The 27603-nt window shown below is 43.4% G+C and overlaps 1 protein-coding gene across 5 annotated transcripts in view; it reads right to left on the reverse strand.

Moving 5' to 3' along the window:
• STX1A (syntaxin 1A) overlaps positions 1–23910 on the reverse strand; it is a 168474-nt gene extending 144564 nt beyond the window's left edge. For 2 of the 5 annotated variants that reach the window (XM_088455219.1, XM_088455224.1), the window contains exon 1: positions 23333–23906. In XM_088455219.1, the coding sequence (XP_088311345.1) occupies positions 23333–23362 (30 nt within the window). In that variant the 5' untranslated portion in view covers positions 23363–23906. Of the gene's footprint in view, positions 1–23332 lie in introns of all 5 variants that reach the window. The other 3 variants (XM_088455195.1, XM_088455203.1, XM_088455210.1) reach the window with 3 other exon arrangements.
• Between the last annotated feature and the right edge of the window lie 3693 nt (positions 23911–27603).

Below are 27603 nucleotides of genomic sequence, written 5' to 3' on the forward strand. Positions count from 1 at the left end.
CCAGCAATGTAATTACCCCAATGCCTAAAGCATAAAATAATTGAAGGAGAAATGAGCTACAAAAGCATCACAGTATGCATTGGACGGGTCACAGTATATAAAACACCAATAAAGGTTCGTATAAGAGAGCTGGAAATGTGGTGTGGACAATATGGATTCCAACTAGGCTACGCATTGTGTCTGTAACGCTGCACTGAAATACTGGTTCTGCACTCCATGTTCAGGGGCCCCACCATGTTTTCTGCCTAAGGCTGATTGGATCAGCTGCAGACTGCCGCCAGTTCCTGGTTGGGCAATGGGAAGATTTTGATAAATACTCATGAGGCGGCTACAGGTACAACCAACCGTCAGGTATTACAGGCATCATTTCCAGCTCTGTAATACATACAAGCAAAAATTGATGTCCGTTACTGAAAACATGGATAAAAATGTACCTACAGACAGTGCAACATCATCATTTCCAGCTCTGTAATACATACAAACAAAAATTGATGTCCATTACTGAAAACATAGATAAAAATGTATCTAAAGACAGTGCAACATCATCATTTCCAGCTCTGTAATACATACAAACAAAAATTGATGTCCATTACTGAAAACATAGATAAAAATGTATCTAAAGACAGTGCAACATCATAATTTCCAGCTCTGTAATACATACAAACAAAAATTGATGTCCATTACTGAAAACATAGATAAAAATGTATCTAAAGACAGTGCAACATGTGTTATCTTAACTGAATAGATAAGAAGCAGGTACCTGAAATGTTGAATACTAATTTATGCAAAGCCATAAAATTTATTTTTTTCCCGATAAAATAGGCTTTATGTTGAAATGAATAAAAACAAAATTGAAGAGATGATCAAACAAAAATGTTCCCTTGTAAGATATCAATAAAATGTCACATCTCCTGATGAAAATATAATTTTTATGTGATGTTGTACACAGGGGTATTCATGCTCAGATTCATGAGACAAGTTGACTTATCCAAGGTCACAGTTATTATATTAGTCATTCCTTTAGTCTGTTATCTTAGGCACTGAGTCACTCCATCATCAAATATAAATTATGCACCCCATGGGTATGCATTATACACAGCATCTCATGGAAAAACAAAATCTAATATGAGTTTAAATCACAATTTTAACTATATCAGGGCAGTGAAATACAAAGCAGCTATGACATCCTATTGTGTTGTTAATTTACTTGATCAATGTCTACTAACTGTTTCTGTGCGCCTATATATGTTTGCCTAAAAAGTATATACAGGCCTGTCGTGCGATCCCGAGTACCCCATCAGGAGGATACTATAGCTGCTGTGGGTGTGGCTGCACCATCTTGGGGGCATAGAGAGCCCCTCCCCCAGGTCCCCTATAGTATATAGAATGCTATGCATTTATGTAAGTTCTATTAAACAATAAAAAAAAATATTGGCACTATTTGGTTTAGGTGGCTGTCATATGGTAGTGTTAATTGGGAACGATATGGACTACTGCAATACTTTACACTGCTGCATTTTAATAATAATATTAAAAAAAAACACTGCTTGGGAAATGCACAAACATACAACTTCTTTATACCAAGCTCATTCTGGCTTTTAGACAGTGCAGCACTGAAACTGCAATCCCTTTATTTTAGTGCTAACTGGTACTGAGATTCGGCATCTTCAATATGCAGGCTCTGGTTGCTAACCACTGCTTGTTAACTCAAAAGGGGGGGAGAGTTAAGGTGCGTACACACGTTCAGACACAGCTACTATCAGATAACGATAACGATCGTTATCTGATAGTTCTGCATGTGTTGGATGATCGTTATCGAACATCCAACACATGCATTAACATATAACGACCCGCGGTTAATCGCGGGTCCTTATTGTAAACAGGCTAACATGGTTGAAATCGACCATGTATGCCGGTTTTCCCGGGCGACGGACGATGGTCGATAACAACCATTTGTGCCCGCGCATCGACCATCGTTTGCAGGGCCATTAAAGTGAACGATTTAAATGATAACGATAAGATTCTTAACGTTATCGTTTATATCCTTCACTTTATCTGAATGTGTGTACGCAGCTTTAATGTCAGCTTCTAACTGTCATGTTACAGGCTGTTTGAAAAATGACAGTTAAAAGAAGATTGGTTGGCGCTTTATCTCTCTCCAAGGTTTAACATTTTCAAACACCGGGCCTGATTCAGAGATGGACGGATTTGTAGAGCCGCACACAAGCAGCTGTGCAAATCTGTCCACCTCTGAAGCAAATGTAGAGATCACCATCACAGCCATCCTTTGTTCTGACAGCAGAACCTGAAGCTTCCCGCAGCCCACTGGTGTCACAAGGGGGTGTCATCAGCCGAGGGGTGACACCAAAGTGCTGGCTCCCCCTCAGTGACAGGAGCCGGGTTCTGCATTACGTGCAGCACTCGTCTCCTAGCACAGTGAGAGAGCCGGCACTTCAAATAGGCTGGTCCCCGAGAAGCCTGCACCTCCAGCACCGCCGGTTTTACAAAAAACGGGTGTTCGGCCAGCGGGGCCACGCCCCATCCATGAGGCCACACCCTCACCCGCAAGGCCACACCCCCTTATTTTCCGGCGCAGTGCAGGATCCCAGTCCCAGCCCGCACCGGGTGCGATGTCAGGTAAAGACGCCACTGCCGCAGCCTGAGGCACTATTCAGAAGAACTACCAGCAGATAATACAAGCTGGTGACTGGGACTGCTGAGGCACTATTCAGAAGAACTGCCAGCACATAATACAAGTTGGTGACTGGGACTGCTGAGGCACTATTCAGAAGAACTGCCAGCACATAATACAAGCTGGTAACCGGGACTGCTGAGGCACTATTCAGAAGAACTGCCAGCACATAATACAAGTTGGTGACTGGGACTGCTGAGGCACTATTCAGAAGAACTGCCAGCACATAATACAAGCTGGTAACCGGGACTGCTGAGGCACTATTCAGAAGAACTGCCAGCACATAATACAAGCTGGTGCCTGGGACTGCTGAGGCACTATTCAGAAGAACTGCCAGCACATAATACAAGCTGGTGACTGGGACTGCTGAGGCACTATTCAGAAGAACTGCCAGCACATAATACAAGCTGGTGACTGGGACTGCTGAGGCACTATTCAGAAGAACTGCCAGCACATAAAACAAGCTGGTGACTGGGACTGCTGAGGCACTATTCAGAAGAACTGCCAGCACATAATACAAGCTGGTGACTGGGACTGCTGAGGCACTATTCAGAAGAACTGCCAGCACATAATACAAGCTGGTAACCGGGACTGCTGAGGCACTATTCAGAAGAACTGCCAGCACATAATACAAGCTGGTGACTGGGACTGCTGAGGCACTATTCAGAAGAACTGCCAGCACATAATACAAGCTGGTGACTGGGACTGCTGAGGCACTATTCAGAAGAACTGCCAGCACATAATACAAGCTAGTGACTGGGACTGCTGAGGCACTATTCAGAAGAACTGCCAGCACATAATACAAGCTGGTAACCGGGACTGCTGAGGCACTATTCAGAAGAACTGCCAGCACATAATACAAGCTGGTGACTGGGACTGCTGAGGCACTATTCAGAAGAACTGCCAGCACATAATACAAGCTGGTGACTGGGACTGCTGAGGCACTATTCAGAAGAACTGCCAGCACATAATACAAGCTGGTGACTGGGACTGCTGAGACACTATTCAGAAGAACTGCCAGCACATAATACAAGCTGGTAACCGGGACTGCTGAGGCACTATTCAGAAGAACTGCCAGCACATAATACAAGCTGGTAACCGGGACTGCTGAGGCACTATTCAGAAGAACTGCCAGCACATAATACAAGCTGGTGACTGGGACTGCTGAGGCACTATTCAGAAGAACTGCAAGCACATAATACAAGCTGGTGACTGGGACTGCTGAGGCACTATTCAGAAGAACTGCCAGCACATAATACAAGCTGGTGACTGGGACTGCTGAGGCACTATTCAGAAGAACTGCCAGCACATAATACAAGCTGGTGACTGGGACTGCTGAGGCACTATTCAGAAGAACTGCCAGCACATAATACAAGCTGGTAACCGGGACTGCTGAGGCACTATTCAGAAGAACTGCCAGCACATAATACAAGCTGGTAACTGGGACTGCTGAGGCACTATTCAGAAGAACTGCCAGCACATAATACAAGCTGGTAACTGGGACTGCTGAGGCACTATTCAGAAGAACTGCAAGCACATAATTCTTTAAAAGATGTCAAAGGAGACAACTTATTTTCTGAGTTGAAAAGATGCCTAATCTGAGATTTTTTTTTTTTTTGGAGTCAGACAATTCAGTTGTAATTAGCATCACCCCTGAGACAAAATGAAGTCTGGAGGGCCTAAAACCGACTGAACAAATACATTTGACAGTAATTTTAAGGACTCGCTATTCCATTGGTCTGTGAAATTGCCCCTGCACCTATTGGTTATTATACGTGGTCTGATATCTCCTGGGGCCTCATCAAAATGAGTGATAAATCTCATTGCATATGATAATGATGTTCCAGCCAATCAGCTCCCAACTGTCATCTGTTTGAAAAATGACAGTTGGGAACTGATTGACTGGAGTAATATTATCATACGCAACGAGTTTTATCGCTCATTTTGAGTGATAAAACTCATTAGCATGTGAGGCCCCTGGACAGACTTTATGATAGTTAAGCGACTGATAAGCGATATGCCCTCATCTTTGCTAAAACTATCAAATTAAACTGCAAAAACAGCTAAAAGGATGATTAAACCAGAAACAGGTTTATTTTGTCTTAATGGACAAGGCATTCAATACGCAGGTCCTGTTTACCCCTTCTAGTTCCTGCTCATAAAGCAAAGTAGCCAATTATGCTTGATTTGACTATGGATGATTTTGTCACCGACAATATTGATTTTATTTACATTTTTTTATAGACACAGTACAAAGGCAGATTACCACTACACTTGCTTAGGGCCTATTTATCAACAAGACATAACCCATTTAGCACTCAATAAAGGGGTTATGTCCTCTTCTTAATATTTAACAAACAGCGGTCATCTGACTGAAATTGTCCTGGGCAGGTGAAGACATAACACAGCAGCCTGTCGCTGGCACAATCAGCTGAGCGGAGAATGCTGCAGATGAGGGAGACGTCACTGGACCTCGCCGGCGCAGTAAGTAATGTTGAATACCAGTGGCGCAATCATTAGTATTACTATGATACTAAACAAAATATGCAGCTGGTATTAACATTCATTGATAAATGGCGCCTTTAGTGTCATTTTTACCAGGTCTGATCTCCATACGTTGTAAAGATTTATGATTTACAGTTGAGTATTTAAAATAAAATAGTTTTATTATATTGATTCACTGTATTAATATCAGAGTGTGTAACAACATAATATAGAGGGAATACAGTCAGGTGCATAAATATTGGGACATTGACCGAATTTTCATATTTTGGCCTCTATTCACCACCACAATGGCTTTGAAATGAAACAAATAAGATGTGCTTTAACTGCAGACTTTCAGATTTAATTTGAGGGTAATTACATCCAAATCAGGTGAACGGTGTAGGAATTACAACGGTTTCTATATGTGCCTCCCACTTTTGAAGGGGCCAAAAGTAATGAGACTATCAACTCAAAAGCTATTCATGGACAGGTGTGGGCTATTCCCTCATTATTTCATTATCAATTAAGCAGGTAAAAGGTCTGGAGTTGATTCTAGGTGTGACATTTGCATTTGGAATCAGTTGCTGTCGACTCTCAACATGAGATCCAAAGAGCTGTCACTATCAGTGAAGCAAGCCATCATTAGGCTGAAAAATCAAAACAAACCCTTCAGAGAGCTAGCAAAAACATTAGGTGTGGCCAAATCAACTGTTTGGAACATTCTTAAAAAGAAAGAACGCACCGGAGAGCTCAGCAACACCAAAAGACCCGGAAGACCACGGAAAACAACTGTGGTGGATGACAGAAGAATTATTTCCCTGGTGAAGAAAAACCCCTTCACAACAGTTGGCCAAATCAAGAACACTCTCCAGGAGGTAGGTGTATATGTGTCAAAGTCAACAATCACTTCACAAGAGTGAATATAGAGGGTTCACCACAAGATGTAAACCATTGGTGAGCCACAAAAACAGGAAGACCAGATTAGAGTTTGCCAAACAACATCTAAAAAAGCCATTACAGTTCTGGAACAACATCCTATGGACAGATGAGACAAAGATCAACTTGTACCAGAGTGATGGGAAGAGAAGATTATGGAGAAGGAAAGGAACTGCTCATGATCCAAAACATACCACCTCATCAGTGAAGCATGGTGGTGGTAGTGTCATGGCGTGGGCATGTATGGCTGCCAATGGAACTGGTTCCCTTGTATTTATTGATGATGTGACTGCTGACAAAAGCAGCAGAATGAATTCTGAAGTGTTTCGGCCAATATTATATGCTCATATTCAGTCAAATGCTTCAGAACTCATTGGACGGCGCTTCACAGTACAGATGGACAATGACCCGAAGCATACTGCAAAAGCAACCAAAGAGTTTTTTAAGGCTAAAAGTGGAGTGTTATGCAATGGCCAAGTCAATCCCCTGACCTGAATCCGATTGAGCATGCATTTCACTTGATGAAGACAAAACTGTAGGGAAAATGCCCCAAGAACAAGCAGGAACTGAAGACATTTGCAGTAGAGGCCTGGCAGAGCATCACCAGGGATGAAACCCAGCGTCTGGTGATGTCTATGCGTTCCAGACTTCAGGCTTTAATTGCCTGCAAAGGATTTGCAACAAAGTATTAAAAAGTGAAAGTTAGATTTAGGATTGTTTAGTTTGTCCCATTACTTTTGGCCCCTTAAAAAGTGGGAGGCACATATAGAAACCGTTGTAATTCCTACACCATTCACCTGATTTGGATGTAATTACCCTCAAATTAAATCTGAAAGTCTGCAGTTAAAGCACATCTTGTTTGTTTAATTTCAAAGCCATTGTGGTGGTGAATAGAGGCCAAAATATTAAAATTCTGTAAATTCCCAATATTTATGCACCTGACTGTATATAGTATTATGTCAAAAGGTAAATGTAACAGATGTATGTGTACTAGCATACTGCATAACAAGCAAACTTACAAATTACATTATACCTATATTTTTGTTTGAAAATAAGATTCATAAAACATTTCTTCCAATTAACTAAAATCAATTTTCTGCAGCCTAATTTTAGCTAGTTATAAAAGACGTTTTAGCACTATGTGTCTTTATAATGAATGCTTAGAGCAACTCACAGGGAAGAGAAAGTAGACAATGTTAGGAAGGTAGACGAGGGATGAGCTCTTTAGCCTACTTTATGATCTGCTAAATGGGAACACTCTATTTGGATCACACTATACAGTGATAATACATACGGTATCTGGGAATATATCTTCTACAGATCACTTGCCCAAATATGCCATCTCACGGGTGTAGAGCTATGTTGGGTCAAATTTTATTAATAACATCACTGAGGTTTTATCTCATATCTACCTTAAGTACTCTACCCTGTCTGCATGCTTTTAGATTAGTATAGAATTATATAACATTTAGGTGCTTTTAATTTCCATACAAATATTCATGGGTTCATGCAGAATTACTGTTTGTTAGTAAATAAATATTATAAGCATCAAAAAAGAAACAATGTACTCGGGTTCTGACTGGGCTGCCGGGGATTCAGTGAAATCCCGGTGGGCCCCACTGACTTGTAGCCACACCCTCTATCGTGGGAGGACGTGGTCTAAGGCGCCACTGGTATAGCAGGCAGTGCAGCGGCTTGCCGGATGTCATCAAGAATGTGAGTGACCCGGCCAGCAGCTACACGCCGAGGACCGTGGGTCGGGTCACATTGCAGTCAGACTCAGCACTGCAATGCACTACAGGGTAATAAATCCTAGTAGTCACTGCAGAGGGGTCAGAGGAGCATGTGCTGAGCTCTGATTGGAAGACCCATCACATGCTCCTCTGAGGCTATGACTGCTGCTGTGAAGTGTGGGTTATTGCTAGATTCAAGTTGGAGAAAGGACCCCTGACATCACAACCACGTGACCACTGCAGCAGGGCCAGACCGCTACCAGTGTTACCATCCACGTGGGCATAGAGGGAGAATATAAACCTGTGGCGAGCAAAGCAAGCCACCATGCCCGAACATTAGTGTGGCATAATGTGTGGACACTACAGTGTGGCATAATCTGGGTGCACTACAGTGTGGTATAATGTTAGTACATGTGTAGTGGTCTCATTTACCCACAACTGAACAGCATTGCAAGGGTTCCTGGGTGGCTCACCACTACTTCTCTGACTCCTCCATACTCACCACTACCTATCTGCACTACCCCCTGACCCCTCCTTACCAAACACTATCTCTCTGCACTACCTACGCACCACTACATGTCTGCACTACCCCCCTGATTCCTCCTTACCAAACACTATCTCTCTGCTGTTTGTACTATGCCCTTGACCCCTCCTTACCAAACACTATCTCTCTGCACTACTGCCCCTCTTGCAATGCCTACTGTAGTAGTGCCCCTTATGCAATGTCCCCAGTAGCAGTGCCCCATGTAGTAGTGCCCCTTATACAGTGCCCCCTTATAAAGTGTCCCCAGTAGTGCCTCTTATACAGTGCCCCTTATGCAGTGGCCCCAGCAGTGCACCCTTATACTATGCCTGCCTATGCAGTTCCCCTTATTCAGTCCCCCCTATGCAGTGCCCACAGTAGTGGTTCCTCTTATGTAGGCCCCCAGTAGTTCCCCTTATACAGTACCCCCAGTATGCACTGCCCCCAGTAGTGTCCCTTATACAGTACCCCCAGTATGCAATGCCCCCAGTAGTGATCCCTCTTATGCAGGCCCCCAGTAGTGCCCCTTATACAGTGCCCCCAGTAGTGATCCCCCCTATGCAGTGCACCCAGTAGTGGTCCTCCCTATTCAGTGCCCCCAGTAGTGATATGGAGTCTCCTATAAAGTGCCCGGGCCAGTAGTGCCTCTTACATAACACACATACACAGACATACATACATACATACATACATACACACACAAAATACTTTCTTAAATCCCTGCTCCTGCCACTGTCCACTCTTCCGTCCTCCCGCTCGGTTTTATGGGAGAGACGTAATGAAGTCTCTCCCATGAAGTCTATGCATAGGTCCAGAGTACCACTGCAGTTTGCTGTGTGGGTACCATGTATATGCCAGTTCTCCTCCCCTTCTATCCTTGTGGTTCTAGGACCAGTGGTCGAAGTGGGGCGGTATACGGTGGTATGACATACCGCCACTTCCCGGCCCCACTTCATTTTAGCCGCAGAAGAGAATGCACCAGCGCTGGGATGCAGTATGGCATCCCAGCGCTGGAATGGTGGCGGAAATGTGTAGAGATGTGTCCCGCAGGGGACACATCTCGATTGGCGGCAGCAGAGACGCTGGAATGTAGCCGGGACAAAGCATCCGGTCCCGGCTACAGTCAGCACACACTGGCTGCCAGCCAATCACAGGGCTCGCGGCCGCGAGCCAATCACAGGGCTCGTGGCCGCCAGCCAATCACAGGGCTCACGGCCGCCAGCCAATGAGAAGCTGCCAAGTAGCAGCTTCTGATTGGCTCGCACAACTGCAGCAGCAACGTAGGACCCGGTGCTCCTAGCAGCTCCAGGCAAGAGGTAAGAGGTAAGCAGAGAGAGGGGAGGATGTGAGAGAGGGAATAGAGAGAGGGACAGACGGAGGGAGGCAGTTAGTATTGTAGGGGGTGAAAGAGAGGGAATCAGTGAGAAGGGTGTGAGAGAGGGGAGCAGGCAGGGAGAGATCTACAATGGGGTTATATGGAAGCAGGGGCCCAAGGGGGGGGGAGAGATTCATTCTCCATACCCCCACCTCTAAATTCCCACTTCGAGCACTGTCTAGGACAGGTTATAAACGTAACAATCTTACATTAGAAAATGTTTGATTTTTAACATCACTGGCTGTCAGGGTGGTTCGTATTCCACACAATGAGAATGAAATTGATGCAGGCCAGACTTGTAGTACAGAAAAATGTAAACATCAGGGGCCAGAGCATGTATTGTGCCTATCACTCCATACCTGTCACCCAGCACTGCCTTTGAATGCCTATGTTATTATACAGGTTTATTATACTTAGAGACTCCAACAGAGATAAGAGGTGTTATAACTGCCTCTTTTGTTGCGAAAATATAAATGTACCACTTAACCAGCTGAGAAAATTATTGGGACTTTAACTGACTTATAGCTGTTTGTTAAGATGTAATATTTGAAGAAATAGCTAATTTGTCATAATAATATACAGTTATACTAAGAATAATGATTTATTAAATGTAGCTGACTACTTTTCAAACCATATACAAGCTATGCATTTATTCCTGCCATATTGGTTGGGCCAGAGATACTGTAGACTCCCTACAATTATCAACTTAATATAAAAAGGTTAAATGTTCTGCAAAAAAAAAAGATTTGCTGAGAGTTCAGTATGAACGGAACATAACCAGACAACAGCTGCGATTTTACTTACTATTGTATGTATACAGATATGTTCTCCTACCCTTTGGCTTCTTGGCATGGCAGACCCCGGGGCGACTCGGCCGCACCGAGCGTCTATCTCGCTCAAATTGTGTCTTCTTTGCATACATGAAATAACTGGAAGCGACAAATCTACTTTGCTAGCTTGCACTGATCAATTTGATGTGCGACATTTGTATGTCTGTGTGCAACTGAGTCTGAATCTTTATACAAAGTGCTACGAGACAGTGGCTGCGACTTTTTCTCACACCAAGTTTTGTTGTGCTACATCTGTGACTTTGTACGTCTTTAAACCTATTTCCTGTGGGTTACAACCGCAGCCCGGTCTCTGTAGTACACTTTGAGTGCTCTTTCCTTGCGTCTGTGATGCGAATAAGATGCAAAATGTAAAGAAAAAGACAGTACCTATTGGAGCAGCTCAGACACGCCGGGCGTCTCTCACCGTATGGTGTATTGACACTAGGCACATGAGGACACATCTATAGGTTTTTGCACAATTAGGGATCTATTTACTAAGCAGTGTTAAGAGAAGTGAAAAGTGATAAGGTGCCAGCCAATCAGCTCCTAACTGCCATCTCAACAATCGGACTGTACGAATAACATTAAAACATGAGTTCTTGGGATAATAAATTACATGCGTATTTATTCAACTAAGATTGTGTCCACATGACGTGGTAAAAAATTTGCTCAAATATGTCAAAATATAAAATGCTAATAAAAACCGAAACACTGGGAAAGAGGGGGTGGACACGTGAGGGCAATAATAAACAGAAAAAGTAAATAAATCAATGTAAAAACAGAGAGGCTAATGGATTAAATAAAATTGAAATGTAGAAAAATAATACAGAGAAAATAAATAAACTAATTAAAAAAAGGATAAAAGAGTTCCAAGGTTAATAGTGCACAGTCAAATCCACCTGTTCTTGTGGGTGTAGAAATCTTCCAGTGTTCTTAAATAAACAATATGGTTCAAATAATGTGTATCCGTACACTGTCCATTTAATGAGTGTGGAATATTAGTCCTTGTCCTTCTAGCCTGATATATTCACTCTGTGCGGTAATGACCAAAAAACCCGGGCTCTGCAGTAGCCATGGCCCGCACAAAACCAGCTACACTGCTTAACAGGTAGTAGCTGAGGGTTCCCCTAGACGGATAGATAAGTGCCTTACCAGCCAGGAGCACAGAGTGAATATATCAGGCTAGAAGGACTGAGCTGAATTACATACATAGCGACAGAAAATAGATTACACATGATTGAGCGCTCACTGGTATAAACATTTCTATATGTTTATTCTTTATTCTATATATCTTTATGTGAGCTTCTGGTTTTGTTGTGGGCCCGGGGTGGTGATAGGAGCAGACACTGAAGCAGGTTTAAATGAAAATGTGGAACTTTTAATGAGTGGTCAGGTAGACATGAATATGACAAAAAAACTAAAGTCCAGATATAACACTAAGTGCACTTGGGAGCAGTGCTGAAGTAATGGGAGAAAGTCGAATTAGTGACCGGCAATGGAAAATGTCCAGGTAGTGACTGGTTAATGGAAAATGTCCAGGTAGTGGCAGACAATGGGAACTGTCCAGGTAGTGACTGGTTAATAGGGAAATGTCCAGTTGATGACAGGCTGGAGAAATCAGGTATAGTGGCTGAAATGAAGAATGCAGGCTGAGGAAGGATTATCCAGCAGAGTGTCAGTGGAGGCAAGGTGCAGGGTGAACAGCAGACTAAGGTACTCAGGCAAGGGGAAGGTAATGGAGGATGCAGGGTAGTCCAGCGGGGTTGGAGCAGACAAGCAGGCAGGCAGGCAGGCAGGTAGCGTTTCACAGGAACAGGTGGTGAACACAGGGAACTCTCTCTCAGCTATGCTGAGAAACACGTTGCATTGACCATGAAGTGAGGCTCTGAACTTCCTAAATACCAAGTGCTGTGCCGTGACTGGCCAGAGAGAGCATGTGACAAACCAGGATTGGGCGGTTAGGTCATGTGACCAGAGGCAAGATGGCGGCGCCCATGCCAGAGCGGAACGGAAGCACCACCAGGCCTCACCAGCCCAAAGTGACAACATGCCCGCACAGAACCACGCACAGCCAACACCCCTCGCCAAACACCAGCACCACCGCCAGACGCCCCCCGCCATAGTGACCTCACAGATAATACCCGTCGACCACCATGCCGAGAAACTCTGGTCGTGACACTTTAAGGTTAAGCGGTGACCTCACCAGTAAGCTGCTCCCATTATTACTACTAGCATTGTTGTTAAGAGTGCACTTATCATTCTCTACTGTTAATGCGTTCAATTACAAGTATGGGGACTAAATCTGATCTACTTCATCTCTGAGCTGGTTCAAAAATTAAATATTTTTAAGTAGTCAAAATAAAGATGTAAAGTGTTGTTGTAAGCAACTCGACCATAAACACAGGATGCATTTTGTTATGATAGTAACTTCATCAGAGGCATTATTTAAAACTTTGGGAAGACAACCTAATGTAGCATCCTATACCTAGGAACCTCCAGCACTAATTACCCTTTTCATCCTTTTTTCACTTTTCATCACAAGGGACGGTATACCGTGTTTAACCAGCTGCTCCGTTACGGATTTTCTAATATACCATATTTAATTGGCAATTATTCAATCTTTCATACATTTAATTGTTAATAGATGGTCCATTCTTGAGTCCCTTTTTTGTTATAAGTAGTCAAAATGGCTATTCGCTCTTCTGCAAAGCAAGAAGCAACCCTAAAACTGGTTAACACTTTTGTAGGCTCATATATAAGATTTGGCTAACACTAGGGCTATATAACCGTATACTCCTAACATTTTAATTTTCAGATGAGGGGTATATTTACTAAAGTTCTGTTTTTTTAGACCTAGCATTGTTGCCTATAGCAACCAATCAGATTCTAGCTATTGTCTTATAGAAGGTGCTAGATTAACGATAAGTAGTAGCTGATTGATTGCTATGGGCAACAACTCCACTTCTAAAAACTTGCACTTTAGTAATTATGGGTTTTATTTACTAAGCTTTGTTAGGAGATAAAGTGAACGGTGATAAGGTACCAGCCAATCAGCTCCTAACTGTCACAGGCGGTGTTTGAAAAATGTCAGTTAGGCTGATTGGCTGGTACCTCATCACCATTCACTTTATCTCCTAACAAAGCTTAATAAATAGACCCCTATACACCTAGTAATTAATTTCTTTTTTGGGGAGTCAGGTCAAATAATACCTTGGACAAATAACTTTATAAAGGAGGTTTAGCTCTTTAAAACAAGAGATGAATTTGGACAGCGACTGGCTGTCAACAGTGTGCAAGAAAAACATCATACACTACAGTACGAATGAGAGATTCTAAATGGCAGGTTAGAAATAAAATACATTTTTTGAGGTGTTTAATTTAAAACACACAGAAAGAATGAGTAGCCTACATGAAAACACTTCTATTTAATATTTTTTGTTCTCCAGCCTCAAGTTACCTGAGTGAATAGTTTAAAGATCTTTGAATCAATGGATATCTTCCGATGAGTCACAGTAAACTGCATGTATAAATGTGCAATTTGTTTCCCTCTAGTAATTAGAGCTCTTACTAAGCAAGACATTAATGGTAGAAAAAGTGTGCCTTGGGTTTATGACCAGAGGAAGCTCTGAGGTCACATTGACATAATGGAAAACACAGGAAACACTGTGAGAGGATTACACGAGAGCCATTACCATTTCACTCATCCATATTCACTAGACAGAGGCTGCAAATTATTGCTCAGTTTACGTCAGTAGACTGCTAGAAAGGAACCGCTATACGCATTATGCTCTGAAGTGTTCTTCCTGTGAACATATTCTCTGTGTATCAATCAACAGGTTTAAGAATATATTTTCTATTTTATAAAACTGTCCTGCAGTAGCATAGGCAACATCTATGGAAGCTTTGCGTGCTTGGGAACTAATGCGGAATTCAGCCTGCATTCAAAGTCGGGCGTATCTATGCAGTTACACTGTCCTGGTATACCTGCTTCTTCAGGTAGCTGTCATCACTAACCTCGCGCATTTGCATCAGCCTTGTCCTTGGTGCAAACAGATGGATCTCTACGTACACTCACGCGAACAATTCCCCCTATATGACCACAGGACACTTATCTTACATTCTATTGCCACCCGGTTACACTCATTTAGCCGCAAATGGAAATGAGAGGATATATTAAGATTTAGGAGGGGCTGTGTCCTAAAGCATCTGTAATTTGCAGGGTGAAAATCAAGCTGACCAGTAATTGTGTGCATCATCTTCCATGGACTTTTGTCTAGGAATGATGATGTTTGTCCATGAAAGATGACGTTTTGCCTCTTTCTAAGACCCGATTTTTGGAGGGAAAAATCCGAACTCGGCGTGCAAATTCGAACCTATCCGAGCCTAATATGTATGTGAGGAGAGGAAGAGAGTGAGAAGGGGTGCTTTTTTATCACCCTCGCTGGGTAAAACTTTTAATTCTCAGAATTCGTTCTGCAGTCAGCAATAAATTAGTGAAATAAATTCAGAAATAAATAAAATAATCCTCTGAAGACTAATATAGAATATGGAAGCGACTATAAATCTTGTATCAGCTGGTAACTTTAGGCACCTGTCTTTCAGAGTACTAGTACCTTTTTTATAGAAAAAAAAAACACTGAATAGATATAGAAAATAAGGAATACCACTCATAGGACTGGGGAAATAATGAATGATAGTGAATAATGCAGTAGACTGACCATTTCCCAAGACTCAATTCAACTGAGTTCTGCTATTGGAGGAGGAATCCATTGGCAGCTAATTTGTACCAACTATAGGCCAGTGTCCTGTGTGCACTTTCAGCACCTTGTTGAATCAATATAAACGTTATAAATAAACGCTAATGATGACTCTGAGGGCAAAATTTACTAAGTGGCAGGTTCTAAACCCACGCCGGTTTGGTGGCGGTTTTGCTATCTGCAGATTTACTAAGGCCAAAACCACCGCAAAACCGCCATCAAAACACATTTTAGAATAGAATAGAACAGGGTTGTCATTTAGAAACTGCTGCAAAGCCACCACCAAACCCCTTGGATTTATAACAGAATAGAACACGCCGTCAAACTGCAGGGGGTTTAGAACCTGCCGCTTAGTAAATTTTGCCCTGTGTCTCAAATAATTCAGACTGTTGAGGGTAAATAGATGAAATGATCACCCTTAGGTAAATATACCTAATAAACTGGCCATTGAGACACAATCATTACGCATAATGTCAGTGAATTTCTATTGTTGTTTTGCCACGAGTTTGCACATCTTTCACTTTAAAATAGTAAAATGCTATTTAAATCTGTCTCCTCCTGGGTGGCGACTTAAGGGGGTGATTCAGAGGTGGCGCAGTTACAGTGACGGCTGCGACAAAACTTTATGCTAATGCCGCAAACTGTCATGTTACAGGCTGTGTTTTAAAATTGACAGTTAGGAGCTGATTGGCTGGTCCTTTATCTCTCTCCAAGCTTTGATAAATCTCCCCCATAGACACACCTATATTGTTACATCATTACAGCTTTATATGTGCACAACAGCACTACAGACTAGAATGTTCTCAATAACACATACTGTAGCAAAAAAACTCTTGTAAACTAAAATTCCGTACATGCTTTCTAGTGATGTCATCGCTTATAAGAAGTGCACAATGAAGTCATAATTTTAGTACCAAGTACATCAAATATCATAGGCAATGAATGCCAACATGGATGGTGTTGCTCATAAATTATAAAATGTTGCAAAAGTAGTGAGTACATTCAAATTAGTCATGCTACAAATTCCTATCTGTCCATTGTTACCGGACTACATGTATGAAAATCTGATGAAAACTAATGTTCACTACAGAACAACAAAGACCCATCCCGAGACAGGTTTATCCTACTATACTATAACTATTCCCATTGCAGAATAACAGCTTACTGCAATGGAAATAGAGTGTGCATACCTATTCCTACAATATGTTATAAATCCTTACATAAGAAAGGACATTTATTGCCAGCCCAATAATATTAATAATAGTGGTCCCGCTAGGCTGTTTTAGCGGGGCGCTGCGCCCCACCCGTTTTTAAAGAGGCAAAATGCGCCCTGCCCTTTTAGCGATGCCCCGCTAAAACAGCCTGTCCTGTGCCTTCCCCACCCGCGGGCCGCAGTGTCCTGCAGGTGGGAAAAGTTGCGGTGACTGATCCCTGCCGGGTGAATAGGTGCCATGCGCATACACACAGCATTTATTCACCGTGAGGGGAGAGCTTGGGGAAAGCCCAGCACGCCCCCAAGTGTGACAAATTGGGGGCACGTCACAGGAACATGCCCCATCCCCGGGCGACCACACCCTCTTTTCAGAGGGGTGTACAGGGACTCCCTGTCCGAACCCTCAGCACCCTGCCCGCGGTCTAGCGGGAACACCAAATAATAAGTAATCATTACGGAGATTGCTTTAGATACAGACATACATTCAGAACACCTTTAATGCTTAAGGGGCCTATTTACTAAGCAGTGTTAGGAGACAGAGTGAAAAGTGATAAGGTGCCAGCCAATCAGCTCCCAACTGTCATCTTTCAAACACAGCCTGTGAGATGGCAGTTGGGAGCTGATTGGCTGCAACCTTATCACTTTTCACTCTGTCTCCTAACACTGCTTAGTAACTAGACCCCTAAGACTAGTTGCTAGGTAGATGAAAAAATAGTAATACACTCCGTACAAGCCCACAGTGTGTCAGCTGCGTTGCTACGAAAGCTAGTGTTGACTCTGTCGATTTAAAAGAGCTGCTATAAAATTACATGAGACAAATATTTCTACCAGTTTTGTTCTTACTGCCTGCAATAGTGTTAGAGTCCCAGCCTGATTATCCCGTTGGCCATGCGCAAGCTGGAGCACTACCAACCTATGCGCCCCAGTGTCCACTAGTGGTTTGGATGGACGCCATGCATCATTGTTCCATGAGTTATGATAGACATTAATTTACTTAGATTTACCACTATGGAGAATGACTGATATAATGTAATTCTCCCATTTAGAAATGCCCCTTAAAAGTGTAAAAACCAGTCATTTAAGATAATCCACAGAAAAAGAATGGATGTATGCCGTCATATGAAAAATAAAGTACACCATCTTTCAAATCTGTACTTACCTGGACATAACTAACAATCATCTAGCCCACACCAACACTAATCCCAAACTACAAAACTCAACAGATTTAACAGTAACTTGAAGTAATGATTTTCTGTATGATGCGATCAGTTTCTTACATTGTATTTGGGGACTGTTGGCCGGAATACATACGGGATGCCGGCGTTTGTCATCCCGGCAGTCAGAATCCCGACGGGGCGTACTGATAGAGTGAGAATAATGACACTTTGTTGGTCGGTATCCTAACCCTCCCCCTTTCCCTACCCTAACCCTCCCACCCCTAGTGCCTAAACCAAACCTCCCTATCCCTGCACCCTAAACCTAACCCTTCCCCCTTAGTGCCTAACTCTAACCCTCCCCCTGTCCCTACACTAACCCTCCCACCGCTAGTGCCTAAACCAAACCTCCCTATCCCTGCACCCTAAACCTAACCCTTCCCCCTTAGTGCTTAATCCTAACCATCCCCCTATCCCTACCCTAACCCGACCTCCCCGGTGCTTGAACCTAACCTCCCACCCCTAGTGCCTAAGCCTAACCGCCCCATCCTGGCACCCTAAACCTAACCCTCCCCCCTTAGTGCCTAACCCTAACCCTAGTGCCTAATCCTAAACCCTAACCCTCCCCCTAAACCCAGTACTTACTTTCGGGATCCCGGAGGCCTGGATGCTGGCGCTAGTATTCTAAATAGTGTTGGTCAGAATCCCAGCGGTCGGAATATTGACCGCATCCCATGTTGGCCACCTCCTCCTTAGATACTGACTGCATCCCATGTTGGCAATCTCCTCCTTAGATACTGACCGCATCCCATATTGGCCATCTCCTCCTTAGATACTGACCGCATCCCATGTTGGTCATCTCCTCCTTAGATACTGACCATATCCCATGTTGGCCATCTCCTCCTTACACCAGTTCATTGATAGTTGAGGTCATCATTTATGCACAGATCTCAACATCTCAATTGAGGTCTGGACTCCACCACAGTGCTTTACAGTTGGTGGGAGACTTTTGTAATGATACTCTGGGTCTGATTCGGAGGTGCCGCAATTGGAATAGTTGAGCTATTATCGTTAACTGCGCATTCATGAAAATTTCAGAAAACCCCTACGGAGCATGCGTTACACAGAGTCTATGCACACAATGCTATTGCGTTCCGGACAGACGGTATCAGATATGGGGGGGCAAAGCGATGGGTATTTCTGAGCAGGGCCGTAGCTAGGGTAGTGCGGCCGGTGCCATCGCACAGGGCACCACAGATCAGGGGGCGCTGTTTGGGCATGTCAATTCTGTTTATTATAAATTTTGCTCGTAGCTTCCTCTTATTTCATCCCCAGCATCTCCTGGCCTCTCCTATCTCTTCCCTGGCCCTTCCCCATGAAGCAATGGCCCTTTTTTGGGTGCATTATGTCCCTTTGAAAAATGAGGGGGGAGCCAATGCTCTTTCTGGCACAGGGTACAAAAAAGTCTAGTAACGGCTCTGTTCCTGAGTGGTCACCTGAAGAGAATGTTATCCACGGGATGCTCCACGGGTGATGCAGCAGCAATCCTGGCTGCAGGGTGCCATTCCGGGAACCTTGCTAGCCAGAACCATGGGCCGCGGGACGGTGCCGTCCATAGTGAGGCGGCACCAGTCACCCATAGCTAGTTACAGCCTTGCTTTGAACATATTCTCGTTTAGTCTTATTCTGATGGTATAGTCATTCATTATGACATATATTGTACTGACAGTGACCTGTAAATACCTGGATGTATCTTTTAAGGTAATTTGCAATTTCTTAGAGCATCACATGATCTGATCTTCTGCTGAGTTTGCTGAACAGACCATTCCTAGGGAGACTTGCAACTATCTTCAGTGTTCTCCCAGTGCTGTTCTCACAGTAGACAGATTATTTTCACACTTCCTGGAAATATCCTTATAACCATTTCAGTACGTACATAGGATCAGCAACACCTGCTTCTCTGAGGTCAGTGCAGATGTCTCCTCTCCTTGGAATGGTGCTAGCACAGAGCTGAAAGCTCCAGAATAGACTGACAATGTTTCTGCTTTATAGAGATAGACACAGTTCCTGATAATCTTATTGTTCTCCTGATTAGCAGCACCACTTTTAAATCAACTTCTTTAATGGTATTATTTATCTATATTACTTAATAATGTACACTACCAGGAACAAATACATTGAGGCTTTCAAGTATTCTCTGGATAAGTAAATGGGACGGTTTACATTAATTTTCACACATGGCTTATGTTTTGTTACATTTTGACAAAGTAAAATCTCATATGAGTTATTAGTCACTAATAATTATATTTATCAAGTTTTAGGACTTGCTGTGAATTAGATGAATCTTAAATATGGATTTACAAGTGTGTGTGTGTGTGTACAAGAAACTGGTGTCATGTTGGGAGAAGCTGTGTAGCCCATATCCAGCATACTGTCTACGGAAAGATTAATTTAAAAAATCTTGACATTAACTGTACATGACAGTTGCACTAATGGGTCCCTATGGTATAATACAATGAAATTGAGCACCACAAAATTGTTGCTAAAAAAAAAAAAAGTCAGCTATAATATAGATTTTAAACGATGCACTATTTATGAAGTATATGCTGGGCATGCACTATTCATATATATATATATATATATACATATATATATATATATAAATATGAACATATATATACAGTCAGGTGCATATATATTGGGACATTTACAGAATTTTCATATTTTGGCCTCTATTCACCACCACAATGGCTTTGAAATGAAACAAACAAGATGTGCTTTAACTGCAGACTTTCAGATTTAATTTGAGGGTAATTACATCCAAATCAGGTAAACGGTGTAGGAATTACAACAGTTTCTATATGTGCCTCCCACTTTTCAAGGGGCCAAAAGTAATGGGACTATCAACTCAAAAGCTATTTCATGGACAGGTGTGGGCTATTCCCTCCTTATTTCATTATCAATTAAGCAGGTAAAAGGTCTGGAGTTGATTCTAGGTGTGAAATTTGCATTTGGAATCAGTTGCTGTCGACTCTCAATATGAGATCCAAAGAGCTGTCACTATCAGTGAAGCAAGCCATCATTAGGCTGAAAAATCAAAACAAACCCTTCAGAGAGATAACAAAAACATTACGTGCGTCCAAATCAACTGTTTGGAACATTCTTAAAAAGAAAGAACGCACCGGAGAGCTCAGCAACACCAAAAGACCCGGCAGACCACGGAAAACAGCTGTGATGAATGACAGAAGAATTATTTCCCTGGTGAAGAAAAACCCCTTCACAACAGTTTGCCAAATCAAGAACACTCTCCAGGAGGTAGGTGTATATGTGTCAAAGTCAACAATCAAGAGAAGACTTCAGAAGAATTAATATAGAGGGTTCACCACAAGATGTAAACCATTGGTGAGCCTCAAAAACAGGAAGACCAGATTAGAGTTTGCCAAACAACATCTAAAAAAGCCATTACAGTTCTGGAACAACATCCTATGGACAGATGAGACAAAGATCAACTTGTACCAGAGTGATGGGAAGAGAAGAGTATGGAGAAGGAAAGGAACTGCTCATGATCCAAAACATACCACCTCATCAGTGAAGCATGGTGGTGGTAGTGTCATGGCGTGGGCATGTATGGCTGCCAATGGAACTGGTTCCCTTGTATTTATTGATGATGTGACTGCTGACAAAAGCAGCAGAATGAATTCTGAAGTGTTTCGGCCAATATTATATGCTCATATTCAGTCAAATGCTTCAGAACTCATTGGACGGCGCTTCACAGTGCAGATGGACAATGACCCGAAGCATACTGCAAAAGCAACCAAAGAGTTTTTTAAGGCTAAAAAGTGGAATGTTATGCAATGGCCAAGTCAATCCCCTGACCTGAATCCGATTGAGCATGCATTTCACTTGATGAAGACAAAACTGTAGGGAAAATGCAGTAGAGGCCTGGCAGAGCATCACCAGGGATGAAACCCAGCGTCTGGTGAGGTCTATGCGTTCCAGACTTCAGGCGGTAATTGCCTGCAAAGGATTTGCAACAAAGTATTAAAAAGTGAAAGTTAGATTTAGGATTGTTTAGTTTGTCCCATTACTTTTGGCCCCTTAAAAAGTGGGAGGCACATATAGAAACCGCTGTAATTCCTACACCGTTCATCTGATTTGGATGTAATTACCCTCAAATTAAATCTGAAAGTCTGCAGTTAAAGCACATCTTGTTTGTTTCATTTCAAAGCCATTGTGGTGGTGAATAGAGGCCAAAATATGAAAATTCTGTCAATGTCCCAATATTTATGCACCTGACTGTATATATATATATATATATATATATATATATATATATATATATATATATATAATCTGATTGTTACAGATCTTAGGCGTCTATTTATTAAGCCTTGGATGGAGATAAAGTGAGCGGGATAAAGTACCAACCAATCAGCTCCTAACTGCCATGTCACAGGCTGTGTTTGAAAAATAAAAGAGAGGAGCTGATTGGCTGGTACTTTATCTCTGTTCACTTTATCTCCATCCAAGGCTTAGTAAATAGACTCCTAAGTCCATGATGTGCAGTTGTGCATTGATCATAGGGATGAACATAGGGCAAAGTTGCAAGTCTCTGACACAATTTGTATGCATTCAATATCCATGCCAAAGAGTAGATAAAATATAATAGAGTATAGAGTGCTGTATTTACTATCACATAGGATCTGCTTTGTGATCACAGATACATGCATGCAAACACTATGAGGGTGGGGGTATTTATGTGCACTGCGCAGATGACACTGCTGTGAATCTAAACATATAGAGCTGATGGTGGTCAGAAGGCTGCATTAAGGATTTAGCAATCCATGGGGCTTGAGCTAGCGCTGTGACAGTCTCAACTCTTTAAAATCAATCGGAACGGTCAATCATGAAGACCATGTAAACATTTAAAAAAAAAAAATATTAATCTATCCTTTATATGGACTGTGTGTGCAAGATAATTATTATTACAGTATAACTGAACAGACTAAAATTAAAATGCAGGTAGGATGATAGATCACTAATTGAAAGCTAGTTTAAAGCAACAGGCATCTGTTACAGTGTAATTATAGGTTATGTTGTACTGCATGCAGAAGTGGATCAGACAAGGGAGGCAACTGCACTGACAGCAGTGTACACAAAGCCAGGGGTGCACCTCACATCAAGGAAGCCAGAGCTGAATTTAGAATGTATATTTAAAATGTGATACTTCATATGAAGCTGATGATGTGGAATGCATTCATTAATGAGCCAGCAGCCTGTGATGTAGTGTTTAACCACTCCATGCTCCCCAGCAATGCATCTGCATCAGCAGGCACCATTTCACGGTGCAAAACCGGAGTAGAAACCCTGCAACACGTTCATAGGTGGAACAGAAATTGCAACACGATATGCTATGTAAATGCATGGATATAGGTACAGAACTTTACAGTGCACGTTGGTCTGAAAGCTAAACATTAAAATATGTTTTACTATAACAAAAATAAATAAAATAAAATACCAACTTGTAGCCCTGGTGAACCTGCCAGGCAGAGGATACAGGGACCCATGCCAGCAACATGTCTGGGTGGCACCGAGCAGACTCACATGCAACAAGTCAGAGATATGGGATACTCACAGCACGCAGTTCCCGGGTGCGATCCTTCATCCTGACCCCCAAAGGGCCACACGGGGCGGTGATCTGGGGCTTCTGCAAACAAAGAGTGACAGATGTCTCCCCAGCCCCTAACTGCTGGCACTGGATGCCTGTCACTGCCTATGGGGCACACTGGACGTGCTCGCTACATGCATACAACTTGTCTGACTCGTAGCTGGCGTTATATAGGTAATGTCTGGCACTCTGATAGTTAGGTTACCCGGCTATAGCATTGCAATAATTGTGCAACAGTCCTGATTTATATGTATATTATATATATATATATATATCTCCCTTGTAGTGAGTGAGCGGCTGTGTGATGAGGAAAGTGTTTTTAATGCTGCATTATGCACATGCTTCTCCTCCCCTGTACTCAGTGTCTGTCCTCCTGGAGCGATCACATATTCCCCCCCGTCTACTGCTGCTGTTGCTGCACAGGTCCCTCCTGCCTGCTGCTGCCGCCGCGATCACCACATCATCCTCCCCAGTATCAGCTGCCTCCTCTCTGTCCGGGGATTGTGGGAAGAGGCGGCGCTTGCTGGGGGCAGCAGTGTGTGTGTCTCATCATACATAGCCCTGATAGCGAATCTCTGCGCAGTGCATGGCGTGATGTATCACCCGGGCGGTGTGCGGGGCGTGATTTGTCCGAGGCTGCTACCTCTGATCCGTCCCCGCAATGTTTGTCAGGGTGGTTGGCTGGGGTTTGGGAGCTGACCATGGTGCCTACCTATTTCATAAGGAGGAGATGCCTGCATAGAGAATGAGCATTGTTATGTGCATAGTACACGACTGAGTGACTGGGATAGAAAACAAATGTGCAGGTTGTGACGATTACATGAAACCAACCTATCAACAAAATTTCTATAGAACAAAAATGCATTCTGTAATAAGACTGCATATACTCGTATATATATATAAAACTGTGTGTCCAGACCCCGAAACGTTGCACAGTAAGCACTGTTTTTTCTCTGAGTATTTGAACTGGAAGTGCCACTTATTTCATATCTCTCTCTCTCTCTCTCTCTCTCTCACAGAAAAGTTACAACAGGTCTCTGAAGTCTCCGATCATTTGCAAGAAGCCTTAATGAGACATATAAAACTGTAAGGTTTTTTTGTCTAATGAACGTCATAGCTTTTTAAAAAGCTGCCCCCCAGCCTAGCATAGACCAGCACTGGGCTCTTTGAGCTAACGCAGGTTTAAAAAAATGGGGGACAAAATAAATGTAGGGGATGCCCATATTTAATGAATCAGGACCGGGCTCTTGGACACAGTGGGCCATATTCAATTAGAAGCGAAAAGTCCTGTACTTTTCGCATGCCGGACTTTTCGCCGACATCGCTGGTTTTGCATGCGAAAAAGTATCGCGTGCGTCCCCGCTTATCCCCGTATTAAATTCCAAAGGATGCGAAAACGCGTCCTGGCGAAACTCAAACAGGCGAAAAGTGCTGGCAGTTATGGGGAAATCAGCTTGACATCCCCCAAAAGATGCACTGACATGGGGGATCACTATGGATACCCCCGAATAGCCCCGCTGGACGTATTTGGGGTGCTTAAATGCTCTCAATTGGTGCTATTTTGCGTCTTTGCACAAGTAGTGAAGAATAGCATTTTGCAGGGTTTTTTTGGCAAAAATAAGTAGTCCCAGCAAATTTGGGGTACATGAAAATTGGTGCAAGCATGGTTAAAAATTGCTAAATTGAGGTCTTAAAAAGCGTTAAAAATGCACCTTCAGCAAAAGCACCTACAGGGATGCCATCAGAGATTGTTGGGCCCGGGACTCACAAAATAAGCAGTCAGTTTGTCAGAGATGGGTGTTGCTGTGGATAATGTGCGTAAACCAGTTTAAAAAATATATCAAAGTTTGGGCAGTGGGGGTGGGTGTTAACATGTCAATCTATAATTAATAAAGTAGAAGTGATGGTGATAGAGCAGGGTGAGGGTGGGAGAGAGGGTGAGGGTGTGAGAGAAGGTGGGAGAGCAGGGTGAGGGTGGGAAAACAGGGTGAGGGTGGGAGAGCAGGGTGAAGGTTGGAGAGCAGGATGAGAGTGGGTGCAGGGTGAGGGTGGGAGAGCAGGAGTCTCTGTACCTGGTCTGTCTATAACACAGTAATAGCTTGATAGGAAGTGGGATCCACCGCAGCCTCTCCTGCCCATCTGAGCTCTTCACCATTGCGCGGCAGCGGATGCAGACTGATTCTCCCCCTGTCATTTCTGCTCTCTCCCCCGCCGCCGCTGCTGCTGTTCCTCCCTCTCCCCTGGCTATTCTCTTCCCGGCAGGCTGCCCTCTCTCAGTTAGCTGGCGGTTGCCAGACTGCGGCTTCTGCTTAAAGCACGCTGCTGCCACTAACACTCTCTCCCAGATAGAGAGAGGGGCCCGGATAACAGCAGTATTTTGAATTTGAAGCCGGTCACCGCTGCGGCGGCTCCTGATTGGCTTGTGGCACCACTTACCATATACCGCCGGCGCTTATCAACTCCGCTGCCTTCCGGGCCCCCTTTATGCCCGGGACTTTAGGCTAGTTTTTAAGTTTGTATCCCAACTTTAAATTTTTTCGCCCACTTTTTCAAAGTCATTTTTTGGGGTGTTTTTTCTTCAATTCTTTTTTGGATTTTTTTGATGCAGTTTACCTTTGGGGACCTGTCCTAAGGGTGCTGGGTGGTTTCCCCACCTTTGCACCCCAAAACTGCGATTATGCAATTTTTCCCGCCAGCTATTCATAGGCAAAACTTTTCCGCGGGGTACATTGCATTGCGTTTTTGCACTGGCGAAAAGTCGCAACAATTGAATACGGGGATAAGTTTCCGCCGGCCAAATGACATTACTGTACTTTTAGAACCAGCACCGGGCTCCACTAGTTGGGTTGTAATGCCACAGCGAGGGGACCTGCTTCATGGGGTACCCCATCCAAAGCATTCGCACTCCACACTAGTTAACCCAGGCCCGGGATCCCTGTGGAGGTGGGGACCCCCCAATAACTCATTTTGTATTTTGCCCTGAAATTTGGCCTGCAGCACCAGAGGACAGTTCTACATGTCCATGCCAAATTTCAGCTCAATACGTCCAATAACTTTTGAGCTGTAGCCCCTCAAACAGCATTTTCAATGTGATTGCTTCAGTGCGCAAGCGCAAACTCCGGAAACATGTAGTGTACCATGTTCCCATTGATACCTGCGGTACAGGCAGGAAGGTATTTTAAATTAATGCCCGGTGCGCAGTGTGGGCCCCCTGGACCCAGCAGCCTGTGTGCACTGCACACCCTGCACCCATTATAGATATGCTCATGAACTCACCAAATGCCGATGATATCTAAATGATGATCAATACAGGTTTCACTTAGACTCTCCCTCGTCAGGATGGGATGCTGGTAAGATGTAAGCGATGTGTCAAACCAGGTTCCACTTGTAAGATACAGTATTTCAGTCACCGTTATTATTTGTTCTTTATACCAGGGTCGGCCAGACTTTTTGACTTGGTGATCTACTTATAAGGCTAGAGGTCTTTTATGATCTACCAAGTATGTACATTTGCTCGCACCGTAGGCACAAGCCTGAAAATGGTTTGTGGCATGCAAAAGGGTGTGTGGCATGCAAAAAAAGGGGCGTTACCTTGCAGCAATGGGCATGGGGACTATCCTGCCCAAATCACACATTGGCCCCCGCATTAAAAAAAATAAACACATTGACCCCCACAGGAAAAAAAAACACACACACACATTGGTCCTCATGGGAATAAACGCAACCACAATGTCCCTCCACAGGAAAAACAAAACAGCAGCTACAAAAAAAAATGCTTGATAAATAGGCCCCATAGTGTGGAGCCAGCATTTCTGGGGGTGTGTGGGTGAGTTTAGTGTGGACCCATTCTTTCCTTTACATTAAGCATGGATGACGGCTTTTACCCTCTTCCCAGTAGACTTGTGGCAAGCGGCAAATGAAACAGATATTTAGACCATTTACTAAAGCTGAGATGTTAAATCCCCCAAAAATGTCGGTATCTGCCAGTCAAGCTGGTGAGAACGTTGTTACATTTTATACAAACCCCAGCACTGAGGGCACATTCATAAATCAGTAACCCCGGCACTGTCACTGCCTGCAATAATTTCTGTGGTCTACTAATCATCAAACCCGGTTATAATACAGGTAACCCGTCACTGAGATACCTACAGGCGTCCAGAGCTACGATCAGCGACCTAGACCTTACCAGGTCCGGCTCTCTGGCACCGGTGCAATGGATGCTGTTATATGTGACAGCC

Source organism: Taudactylus pleione, unplaced genomic scaffold, assembly GCF_031769625.1.
Source record: "Taudactylus pleione unplaced genomic scaffold, aTauple2 ptg000040l, whole genome shotgun sequence".
In the NCBI taxonomy this organism is placed as follows: domain Eukaryota; kingdom Metazoa; phylum Chordata; class Amphibia; order Anura; family Myobatrachidae; genus Taudactylus; species Taudactylus pleione.